Here is a 13,552-nt window from a genome sequence, read left to right as displayed (position 1 = left end):
TACTTTAACTTTCACTTTCACAGAATGTTTATTTTTCTCTTGGAGGAGCTTTAAGGAAACATATATCAAACCCAATCCCTTCTTAATCATTTCTTTGCTGTAATTTATAACAGAACAGGAGTGCTGTAGACCTCTTGAGACTGCCAGAGAGGTGTCCGCTACCTATTATTTCAGTCTACTGCATCCCTTGCAGTGGAGCCAGAGCCATTGACCGTGCGGGGATTGAAATAAATCCTCAGGCCTTTACTACCCCATTTGGATGCAAACACTCATACTCTCAGCACTCACTTGGCTTTCAAGAATTCTAAAGGAGTGTCTTCAGGACTGATCTGAAATAAATCCTCAGGCCTTTACTACCCCATTTCGATGCAAACACTCATACTCTCAGCACTCACTTGGCTTTCAAGAATTCTAAAGGAGTGTCTTCCAGCTAACCTTGTACTTTCCAGCCTACCCAAAGTGAAGAGTAACTCTGAGGTTCACTTTCCATGAAATACCTGAATTACCCAATCTAAAATAATCCTTCAATAACAACACCATTTGGGGGTACATGGTGGGGAACGGAGGAGTGTTACAAGGAAACTTTTTGAACATTAGTTGTTTATTTGTTTGCTTATTTCATTTAGCAACTAATGTCCAGAGGAGGAGAAAGTGTGAGAACTAGCACTTCAGGCTATTATGTAACATGCCTGTTGCTTTCAAGGTCTCCCTGCCACTGTGATTTACAGAAATATTCTCTTCCTCTTATTGTTTATCATGTAATCACTGATTGAAATAAACATATATGCACATGCACATGTAAAAGTGCACACATACTCACCCCCCTTAAGTACAAACATTAAGACACTACATAATCAACTAAAAATGACAGTAATAAAGATATCAATTTCCTAACTGTTCCATTTTTCTCTCAAGAAATAGGACCATTTTTAATATCGATTTCTATAGAAGTTTAACCAAAGAAATGGGACAAGTGGTTTGAAATTCTATGCAAAACAATCAAATTAAGGGGGGCAGGGGGGCAGGGAGCCCAAGGGTAAAAGGTATCTCAAATAGCATCATCTGAATTGCTGCCTTCCCTTACTATTTACAGAACTAGTCCTGGAATAGATACATAAATCAAAAATCGTTTCCTTCTTGTATTTACTACAAATGTCGTCTGTGCCAGTTGACATCAGCATGCTTCAGCTAGATGGCATTAAATTTGTCTATACTTGAACTCTAATTGGGAGAGAGATAGGTGAAGAGATGGAAAGGGCATGATTTGTAGGTGCTTCAAAGGATAGGCTGTAAATACATCTTTCTTCATCAAAAGGCACCTGTTTTAAATTGTATCAAAGGTATTATTTTAGTCAGTGAAACTTTTAAACAATTTCTGCTTATAACAGCAAATAACCCAAAAGTTAACTGTTCGTTTGCAATCTAGGTGAAAACATCTTGCTGTTATCCTCTTTCCAACATGTTTATTCATAACAAGTCAAAAACTCCAAAAAAGACTTTTGCCAATTCTTGCATTTGTTGTAGATTACACATTCTGGCCTTCCTGGAATCCTGCACTAAGCTTTATCACATTCCCCTGCTCTGCACTGCATTGGCCTCCATGAATTCTCACTTTCTTCCCCTATTACCAAAAAGAAATCATTCCCAGGAAGAATTATTGAAGATTTTTTGAAGGCCGTCCCATGGAAAAATTTCATCTCTCACAACTTGATGTCTGCCACCTGCTTAGTTGCTGCTGCTTTTATTTCATCAATTCTCCCTCTAATCATTACACAGAATTAAAAGAAAATATAATAACGTGACATGTCACTGCCAAACCTAATGTTTTTCATTTCTTGTATGCAAATTCTAGTAACACCTGCACAGCAAGCTGCAATGTTTACACATACCACACCATTTAAAAATCAACATTAACATTTTTCTCTCTTCAGAACGGTACCAAAATAAAACAATCAATTATGTAAATGTCCATGCATTATGAGATTTAGTTGCTTTGAGGTTTAACACAGGCATTGTAAGAATGTTTCTGAAAAATAATAAAGCTTATTTTTTAAATTACTTTCTATTTACTTGGCTAACTTCAGAAGATTGATTAGAAAAATCATTAAATTCCCCATGCATTAGGCATATCATAAAAACAGTAAGAATCATAGAATTACAATATTATTCAAATATATCTATTTACATATAATGATACTGTAATTTCAATTTAATTTGACAATGGGGTTGTATAATAACTTAGTTCTTTGGATACAAATTAGAAGGAAATAATGAAACATTTTGTTTTATATTTATAGAGAACTTTTGATTAAAATGATAATGAGTTATTATTTCAATATTTATTATGTTAAATAGACCTAATTAATTCTTATGAGAATTACACGCATCTTCATTTTTAAGTCTCTCTTTTAATTTTACCTATCGATTTTTACTTGTAGGAGATAAAAATCTAAGTTGAAATTCTTCATACAATAAATTTATATTTCTCATGTCATTGTAAAATATACTTCTTTTGCACTGCATAAACTCTTCAACTGTACAACTATGTATGATTCATAATTTATTAATTTTTTGCCTGACTTTAAGGTTTTTAAAGAAAATTCTTTACTAACTACAAGTCTGAAAATGATTGCCTGGTTAATACACATTGCCAGTTAACTGAAATGTAGAATGAAGTACTAATGTAAAAAATACATCATTTATTAAATATTAAATTCTACTCTTTTTGTTTAAATTAACAGAACATAAAATATTTAAAAAAATTCTTACTTAAAAACAAAAAGGCATAAAATTTTAGAGTGGTCTAAACCAGAATGTTTTTAATAAACATTAGGAAAGCATCTCTGTTATTAACTAAATTTCTATTTATTTAAGTTTTTCCTCAACAATTGGTGAGGGGGAATTAACTAACTCATACTCTGGTGTATTGAAAATATGCATGATAGAGTTTTATTAACCTTTTAAAAATAAACTTTCTTTTGGTCAGTAAGTATTTAGTCAGTCCCTTTCAGAAGCTCAATAGGTAGCTGGAACGATCTGGGAGACGTACATCCTCTCTCATCTTCCTGGAGTTTCCTTTCATTAAACTTCTTCAGGAAAGAAAAAGACAAGTGTCAAGCTTGGTCTAGTGTCCAGAGCTCAGTAACCGAAAGATTATTTTGATTAAGATCAAATGTAGTGTGGCATTATTCTCAGTCTAAGGTTCACATAATCTTCTGATTTCTATTGAGAAGAAAGTTTGAAATAAAACCAAAAAGGGATAGTTTTACTAATAAGCCCTTACTCCATGGTATTAAACAGGAATGACTGTGCAAATTATCACTCAGGGATGGGATAGGATTCAGTTGAAGAACTGAATTGAGTGGGTGGTTCCAGGCCCTCATTCTCAGATATTTTGAACATAAAAGTGAGTTCACCGAAATTCAAATTCCTAAGGTGATTCAAAATGATACTAAATTACGTATTCAAGAATTTTTAAAGTACTGAGAATTTTAAGTACTCTTAAAAAGTGAACTTCCCAAATTTTGTGAAAATTGATGTTTTTAAACTATAAATTTATCTTTTAATGTAGATTTGTAAAGTTATTTGGGTGTTCTTTTTTTATTATATATACTTAGGGTATACAACATGAGGTTTTGACGTACTTATCTTGATATACATATACATAGTGAAGCGATTGCCACTGTCAAGAAAATTACCATACCCATTTTGGTATTCTTAAATTCCTCAGTCCTTATTTACCCTACAGACAGATTAAAGAAACCTGAGAATTATAGGCACAGGAAAAAAAATATACACAAACAAAAAAACTGGAGGAAAAATGAGAAGAAATCAGGCAGGGAAAACAGAAACATTTAGCAAAATTGTGACTAATCACAAGGGAGCCAGGGTCCCAGTGTAGGTTATGAACAATCTGGACAACTGTTACTGAGCAATTTAATACTTAAACATTATTTCATTTCAATCCTTAAAAAAAATGAAGTTGGCTAAACTCACTATAGCCAATGGCAAATGGTGTTACTGGGACATTCGGGCGTAGATTTTTCTGACAGATCTATATTCTTATTAGTGCTGTTTACTGATTCCACACAATTCATGTGCTCTAGATGCAGCACTTGCTGCATGTTGGTAATTTGTTAGATGAAGAGAAATCAAGCACATAGGAAATATAGTTCTTTCCTCAGTACTATATAATCTGGTTTAGGATATAGTGTGGCACTTTCTTCCTTATTTCCATTCCTATGAGAAATGTGATTTTAAGTGCCTACTGGTTTTTAGGCATTAAGCACATAAATCCTGACACTTGTCCAAGGGCTTTTCAGACATTGGAGATAAAAATTATTTGAAAGGAGGATGTAGCAATCTGAGAGAAAAGCAGATTAATGTGATGTAGGGTCAGAGGAAGAAAACTAATATTAATTAAACACACATTATATGTCAGACCCTTTGCCTGGAATGGAACTATCTACAAGCACAACAGTCAGAAAGTAGTGTCAAATTCTGAAAAACACAATTCATAAATATTTGACCTCAGCCACACATATTTAAACACATATCAAAATTGGTTAAAAATATATTACATGAAATTGGTAGGAGAAAAGACCATATCTATCACTCAGGTGTCCCTGAAGTAGAATAAATTCTCATTATTTCAAAAATACATTACATACTTCAGAATTCATTTTTGGAAATGCATGTCAATTTTTACTCTTACCATCCACTGTCATAATAAGAGTAATTACTTTGAACTGCAATAAGAAATCAGATAATCATTCATATTCATTACTATGGGATTCTATACACAGGCAGAATTGCTGTAATTTATTTTATTCATTCTTACTAAATTATTCTTACTAATTAAACAAAGTACTGGCAAACCACCCATGCATTCTACTACACATCCCTAAAAGGTATAAAAATGTTAAAAAAATATCCTCAACCTTACTTTTTAGACTATTTCATAATACATAGAAAAAACTGAAATAAAATGGTACCTTATATTTGTTCACATTATTTGGATGTTTTTCTAATTATTATTACCCCCAACTCCAGATATGTACTAACCATTTAGAGCCTAAAGAGATGCTACATTCTGGCAATATATAAATTGTATATATGAACACAGATTACACATAACACTTAACTGCATGCAGCAAAAGTCTATACTCTCGCCTTGGTAGCTATTTCAACACAATGATACAATTTACGAGTTGTAGGAGGAAAGATACTCTCAACCTATACAGTATTAAGCCTAGTAGTTTCAGAGACACTAGAACTCTGCCCCAAGAAATTGTACTAATAATACATTTAAAAAAAAAAAGCAAAGTTGATAATAGTATATTAAATTCAGTAATAGGAAATTTGCAAATGGGATAAATAGAAGCAACTGTTACATATTTAATTATTGGCTACTAATAACTTACCAACAATTTGAAAATAACACTCAATGCCAATTAAGTAAAATTTTATCCTCATCCATTAAATATAAAAACTTTCATTCCGTAGATACCATCTCAAGTGGTACTATTTCAGCTCAACACTGATTTTTTCAGTCTTTAAGCTATCACAGTGCTAGCAGTCAGAACCTAAAAATTATTGCTTTGATGTAAATATTTTTCAAATATTGTATAGTTCAATAAGTACTACTTATTTTCCATAAAAATGTGTAATAATTGTGACAGCAAATTATGTTTTTAATGACTTTATAGTTGAGTACATGATAGGCATTCTGAAAACAATGGTCCATTGCTTGGCAAATACATCACTCTTTGAAAACATATTTGGCTGTGCAATAAATAATTTATTCTATCTGTGACTATGAATTATAATTCTGACTTATTAATCCCCCTTTTTTAGTTTTGCAAAATTAAATTTTTCACTCATCCAGAATTCTTATAACTCCAAATTCTAGATAATATAATTTCCAATTTAATGCAAGGAAAACAAATATACATAAGAATAAAATAATGGCTCATATAACATAACTGGAGTAGTTCCACACATCAGAATTCACTTGAGAAAAAGGAAAAATATGTGCTTGGCTGAGATTCATTTTTAATATTGGTAAACAAATATTTTTAAATTGTTTCAAAAAATTATCAAGAAACATAGTACTGAAAAACAGATATACCAAAATCCTCCTTTAAGCATATAAATTGCTTCTACGAAGCTTTGGAGTGATATTACTGGAAGCTAATGTTCATTTTTTCACCTCTAGAAAGTACACGGAGAGAGAGAAAACACCAACATGTTTTCTCAAAGTGCAGACTTCAAACATTTCATTTCAACTTACTGTACTTCCCAATACAATTTTATATTAATTTCAATAAGAGCAAAAATGGTACAAGAGTGTTATAAAAATATATTGAATAAATTTCTATGGCTACAGGACTTTTATGATGACAAGAGCAAAAGAAAATTTTCTCAATTTAAAAAGTGACTCTATCATTTAAATTATTTGTATTTCCAGGAAATGCCAGCATTTTTCAAGAGCCTAGTAAGAAGAACCCTAATGATAATTTGGAAGAATATTAACTGTTAAACTGATTAAAAAAATACAACTACATCTTTATAAATTTACTTCTCTCAGGCATTAAAAACATATTATGGGAAATATATCAGTAATGCTAATAAAGAAAGGCTCATCAATGAGATGTGGCAACGCTAAATCATATGCAATTGTATGTATGTATTTGTTTTATACTTTTTTTTATGAGCTCATGTGCCTTTCTATTAAAATTAGAGAGAAGTCTAAAAAAGCTGATCACTCAACTTAGCACTTACCTCATATGGGTGATAATGAGCGTTGTGGTGGGAATGAAAAAATCATCCACTCTGTCGAATTGCTTTCCCACTGGCTGGGTGTGGATCGTGTGGTGAGGCACATTCCCACTGGCCAGAGTTATTACCTAAGCAGAACACAGGGTGTATACACCTCAGTCACGCAGTCATTTAAGAGTACGAGCTTAAATTTTATTTAGAGTGAAACAAAGCTATTTCTGACAGTTGAATTCATAGATTCGGCCAGAGTTATTACCTAAGCAGAACACAGGGTGTATACACCTCAGTCACGCAGTCATTTAAGAAAACGAGCTTAAATTTTATTTAGAGTGAAACAAAGCTATTTCTGACAGTTGAATTCATAGATTCTTTATTGACCTCCTTAAAATTAGTATATTATTAGGTAAGTAAATTGCAATTCTGTAATTGTAATTTATTTTCAACTTCTGTTTCTATAGAAAAATTAAAAAAAGTATTTGTCTTGAATAATTTTGTCTTACAATATTAAGCAAATACACACATAAGCAACGTTTACATTATAAAAATGGTAAACTTCCTATAATGAGAAAAATAAAAGCAAACATACAGGTAATGTAAATGAAATATTAGGTCAAAATCCCTTCCATATAACATAGCTGGCAACACAGGTCTAAAAATTCCCAAGTAAGTTGTATAAAACATTATAAATTTCAAAAATCTTAGAATACATAAAACATATTTTAAAAACTTTTCTTCCTGTACATTGAAAATAAGTGATTTAAGTAAGTTTTAATCCAAAAGTTTTCTTCTTTCATCCTTAAATGGCTTTTAAACTTTTATAGTTCATTAAAGGAAAGATTATGACGTTTAAACTCTTTCATTCCTCCTTTCTCATTAAGTACCAAAATCTATTCAGTTCTTCCTTTATATTTCTTATAGCTCCATATTTATCTTCCTTGTCCCTGCTGCACAGCAATTATTTTGTGCTACCCTTTAAAGGGCTTTCTTTTCTGCCTTCAATTTTTCCTTTTCTAAATACTTCCTCCATATGGCCGCCAAATTAACTTCTTAAACTATTGATTGAGTCTCTTAAGTTAAATGCAAATCCTCCCTCAAAACTGAATATTTTTCTTTGGTTTTTATGACAGAAATAAGAGGCATTTTTATTTGTTGCTTGTTTGTTTTCTGAAAGGGCATTTTTTTCTTTATTCAAATGAATGTACTTTCATTGAGTCCCATTAGAAATTGCCATTGTTCACTGAAAAATTGTTCTAATAGGATAGGCTGTTATGTTACTGTTAAAATACAAAACAGAAAATAAACCTTAAAGTCTCAGTGGCTAAGAAATTAAATATTTTGTTTCATGTGTTACTTGCCCAGAAGGCTTGGCAGGCTATCTGCTATTTTCACTGTTTCACCCCGCATCCCAAATTTGAGTGTTTCCTCTTATAATACAAGTAATTTGTCAGAACTCGTCACCTGGCCCTCACCCAACCAACAGGGGTCCAGCATGTGTCCAGAGGAGGGAAGAACCAAAGATATATTGCATTAGGGCAAAAAAGTTACTTTCTAGACTTCACAAACTAGTGTCACTCTGTCTTTCCAATCTAATCTTTTAACATTATGGCACCAAATTTCTGTAGCAAAGTGAGAGCTTGCCCATATGTTTGGTTTTGTGAGTTCAATTTCTCCAAAGAAATACTTGTTCCCCTTTTCAAACATATCTTAAATCCCATTTTCTTTGTGCATGTTTCCTGAAAATCATGTTGAGAGACAATTATCCACGATATTTTGACATTTCTGCAGAGTCAGGTCTTTCTGAGCAAAGGGCACTGGCAAACTTGATTAAAGGATGATGGCATAGCAAAAATGCCTTGAAGACTAGTGATGGTGTATTGCTCCTGAGAGGTTTAGAAAATTATCTCTTTTGAGCCAATTAATGACATTCCAGAGTACGGATCTACCCCTCTCCTTCAAGGAGATATCCCTGCATACCAGAGTGATAATCTTTATCTCTCCAGAAAAGGAGATGGGCTGCTAGGCCAGAAGCCTAAAAAAACCCTTAGAACACATAATTCTAGGGTCTTCCTATAGTGCAATTGTGCTGGATGTGCAGGGTAACATTAGTCTCTCACCACATCTCCCAGTGTTGATAAGGGCCAGGGAATGCACACTAACATGCTCCGTGAATAAGAAATAGTCTATCCTCTAATCCAGAGACTGTGCTTTCTGTCAGTCTGTCTGACTATCATCTACCTCTCTTTTACATCTTCATATATATGTACATACACAGAGAAACCTTATGTAAGTAACTCTTCTTATATGTACTATTTTAAGAGTACTTATTAATTCCTACAAGCTGTTTTATATTTTTGGGTATAACACTTACCTTTCACTCTCACTGAGCAAAATTTTAAAAAAACTATCATATTCTATTAGCATAAAATATTTTTTATTGTGTTCAAAGAAAACTAATGAACTCATTTTTACATGGCTGGGTAATGTATGGGAAGTTTCTTAACACTTCAATAAAGCCTTTTTTTTCTGTACAATTGCAGAGGAATTTGTCTAAGTTACTTTGTGGAGATACTGCAACACTGGGAAAGTTGTTAATCTCTCCAAGTAGCAAGAACCAAAGGGGAGGGAAAGGGATCACTGCTGAAGAGTACTATATATTGAAAATATATGCAGCTTTATTTTTCAAAAAAAGAAAGAAAAAGTAGTTTTCAGCTTTTTAAACTATGTTTACCGTAAAGGTAATAGTATTAAAATAATTTATAAGATATATAATTTTTATTAAAAAATCATATATACTGACCTATTTTATTCATCTTGTCAAGATTATACTAAATACAAAACCTCAAAGAACTAAACTCCATTATGACCCTATTGAGATAGATCATTCTAACAATTGTTCACTGTGAAGATTGTCCTTTGCCTATAAAAAGATCGGCTCTATCATTCCATCCTCTTGATTTTGGGCAGACAGTCCAGCTTGATTTGATCAATAGGATGTAGCAGAAGTGACTTTATGTGGATTCTGGATTCTAGATCTTAACTGGTTTTGTAACTGAAACCAATATGCTGTGAAGATGCCAGGCTCAAGGGTGAGCAGTCACATGCAAGGACACAAGGCACCCAGCTGAGCAACACTACCACATGACAGACATGAGGGTGAGGCCATTTTGGACCCTCCAACTCCAGCCAAATTATTAGATGACTGGAGTCCAGTTATCAGGTGACTGTGCTCCTGGATCACATGGGCACAAACATCCAACTCACAGAACTATGAATGATAAGATATTTGTTAATTTTGTTTAAGACTTCAAGTTTTGGGGTAAATTGACTTGCAACAATACATAACTGAAATACTACATTTTTGATGTTTCAAATAACACATTTCTAATGAAAATAAGATGAACCCTCATTCAGATAGATACCTTAAAATATTTCATTTCAATAGACCTGTCATTTGTAAGTTAAATACTGAAATACTGAAAATACCTCAGAAACATTAAAGTATTGGTAGTGACAACTGATTAAAAATAAGACAATTGCATTCAACAGACTTTTTTTGAAAAATGGTGAAAGGTTAATTATTTAAGGCCTTGTAAAGAGAGGTATAGTCTAGGAAGTAGCATAATCACAAAGAAGTTTGAGAAATAATATAGAACTTCTTCCCATAGCCACACATTCCTACCCACTCCCTTTCTGTTTCCTCTTAAACTTGTAACTTCAAAAATCGGAAGACTGTGCCAAAAGGCCATGGTCAAAATGTGTTTTTCCCCTGTATCTGTGAAGTTCTCACATAAACAACTTCAAAGCAGAAGCAAATTCCACAAGAATAATATCACATATTCCCCAATGAGGATGAGAGCCTTTGCTCAGATAATAAAATGCTACCTGTCTGGAAAAAACAGAAGCTTTTTTCTGCTTTGAGGTTTTTGCTGTCTAATTCTCTTGGTCTCTATCTCACATGCACCACTGAAATTGTTGAAAGGTAAATTATGACTTTTTTTCTTAATTGTATTGGCTTTGTCACCACAGGTTATTCTTTCAGCATACAGATATGACCTTTAATAAATATGAATTTTCCCAGTCCAAAAAAGGACTTGATTATCAACTTTTTTTGTTCCTTTTTCTTTGGTATCTAGCTGTGATTTGTACCCCATGAGTATTCATAACCAATAAAAACAAAACAAACAAACAAAATCCTCAGATAGAAGAATATCGATGTTCAATGGTTATTAATATCCAGTGAGATATCTAAAGGTTTCAAAGAACATTATTTTCTCAAATATCCTGAGTGCTTACTTGTAGTGTTGGTGAAGTCTTCTCCATGGTGCCCCAGCTTAGCACCCAAACTTGATCATGTGATTTGTCATAGTGTAATTTAACTGGGACAGGATCTGTGCTCACTGCCTGTAATAAATAAGAGTAGAAGAAAAAATATTTTCAGATTAAAATGTTAGTTTAAAACTAGCCCAGGAATTATGGAAGAACTCGAGAATTTAGATGTAAAATTAAAAATTTATTTTGCTAGGGCCGGCCCGGTGGCGCACTGGAGAGTGTGCCGCTTGGGAGTGTGGCGGCGCTCCCACCCGAGGGTTCGGATCCCATGTGGAGACCGGTTCCCGCTCACTGGCTGAGCGCGGTGCGGGAACAGCACCAAGGGTTGCGATCCCGTTGCCGGTCCCCGGTACGGGCGCAACACCGAGGGTTGCGATCCCGTTACCGGTCAGTAATAAAGACAAAAAGAAAAAAAAAAAATTTATTTTGTCAATTATCTAATTTTCTAAGCCCTTATCTTACTAATTTTGAAATATCATATTTTTCTCAAACATATTTTTGTTGATTATTTGACAATTTTATATAGTCTTATGGTCATTTATTACATGTGCAAATTATGAGTAAGGGGAAGTCATTTAGAAACTCAAGATAAAAAAAGATTAATATGTTCATTTTAATTGAGTTTTGAATGAAAAAAAGAAATGTTTATACTATTAGGTTTTTCCATCCAAATGCTGGTTATGGGATTTAACCATCTACAGTGTTAAAATGCCAAAAATCTGATATATGGTTTTAACTCTAGTAACTGATTACCTAATTTAGTTTCCTTAATGAGAAATCTAAAACCACAGAAGGTTACAAACAAAAATCAAAACATTCAATTTTTTTTTTTTGACACCATGCTTGGTATCTTTCTGCTAATGTTTATAATATTTAGCATTTACTTAATATACAAATCTCAGAAAACAAGTTGATGTCAGGAAATCATTTTACTCACCTTAATTACAAGCTATTTATATTAAAAGTTAACACCATTTAAAAGTAATTTCCTGTATTCGGTAGTTACATACATTTTCTAACTTTTTAAACATAAAACAGCCTTTATCTAATATTAAAAGATTTCTTCCCAAAACTCTGTTAAACATCCTTAGAGAATTTCTCAAGTACTAATTCATAATGTAATGCTTTTCTTAGTGTGTTAGTAAAAGGTAAACTACAGTTATGGGTTGACATATAAAATTCATATTTTAATTTAAATGTTGGCAATTTAGTTTTACTAATGCATCTCTTCTAAAATTACCTATTTAAAATTTCCAATATGCTTGAATTACTGAAATAATTATTGGATTTTTGAAAAGACTCATTTAAACAATTTTGTTTCAGGGTCCTTACCCCTTTGGCTTCAGTGTCCTCTGTTAGCCAGTGTTCCTGGCTAACAGAGCTATCATATTGTTTTGGGATTAGACGGGTAGCAATATTCACAGACCAAGTAGCCCACTTGGAAAGCACCAGAGATGTAAGGCAACCAATGACTAATCCCATTCCCCTTTGATGGATACTGAGGTTCCCAGACACTTCAGAAGCTAGGAGTGGTCACATGGTATATTTTAGTTTCTGCACTGTAAACATTATTATGATGCATGGTTTCTGAGAATGATATTGTATTTCATCAACAGATATATTAAAAGGAGAATTCTTTCCATGACACTTTCTCTTTCTTCCTGCTGTGATGCTGTCACTGGCGGATATTAAGCCTCAAATTTCCAAGGCCTTGAAACTGTAAGCATACAAAGAAAAGCCAACATTTTGAGGATGCAAGAAGAGAAAAATAAAAGGACACTGAATTCTCAATAATAACCTTCAGTTGCTGCAGAAACCTAGAAAAAACTATACCTAGACTTTGTGTTACTTAGTTAATTAAATAGTTTATTTCTTAAGAATTAAGGACAAAGGTTTCACTTAAATTTCTTCATACACTAATCAATAATTTCAATGTAAATATAGCAAAAGAGCCGTCATTAATCACTACACTAATGACAAGGCAATGAGATTCCTTTGATTTTCTGTATTTCCCCCTGTATATGTTAAACTTCATCTATGTGTGATTATAATAGCCAGCCTATTTTGCATGCACCTTAAAATGGAATAATTTTTAAATCCTTAAAATGTTAAAGATGATTTTAAAGGAAGACATACAAATGGCCAACATGTACATGAAAAAATGCTCACCATCACTAGTCATCAGGGAAATGCAAATTAAAACCATATTGAGATATAACCTCACCCTATGTAGACTGGCTATAATCAAAAAGACAGAGACTAACAAATGCTGGCAAGGGTGTGGAGGGAAGGGAACACTCCTACACTGTTGGTGGGACTGTAAATTAGTACAGCCACTATGGAAAACAGTGTGGAGGTTTCTCAAACAACTACAGATAGAACTTCCATACAATCGAGCAATCCCACTTCTAAGTGTATACCCAAAGGAATGGAAATCATCAGG

At 33.0% G+C, this 13,552-nt stretch overlaps 1 protein-coding gene across 1 annotated transcript in view; it reads right to left on the bottom strand.

Moving 5' to 3' along the window:
• Positions 1–13,552, bottom strand: part of LOC103586801 (follistatin-related protein 5) — a gene marked incomplete at its 5' end in the record, with an annotated part of 98,894 nt that overhangs the window by 62,374 nt on the left and 22,968 nt on the right. Inside the window, 2 exons of the mRNA XM_008568133.1 lie at positions 6,784–6,908; positions 11,074–11,181. Of these exons, the coding sequence (XP_008566355.1) occupies positions 6,784–6,908; positions 11,074–11,181 (233 nt within the window). The remainder of the gene's footprint in view (positions 1–6,783; positions 6,909–11,073; positions 11,182–13,552) is intronic.

Source organism: Galeopterus variegatus, unplaced genomic scaffold (assembly GCF_000696425.1).
Source record: "Galeopterus variegatus unplaced genomic scaffold, G_variegatus-3.0.2 Scaffold378, whole genome shotgun sequence".
Lineage (NCBI taxonomy): Eukaryota > Metazoa > Chordata > Mammalia > Dermoptera > Cynocephalidae > Galeopterus > Galeopterus variegatus.
The sequence above is the reverse complement of the archived record's forward strand: the minus strand, read 5'-3'. Positions and strand labels throughout refer to the sequence as shown.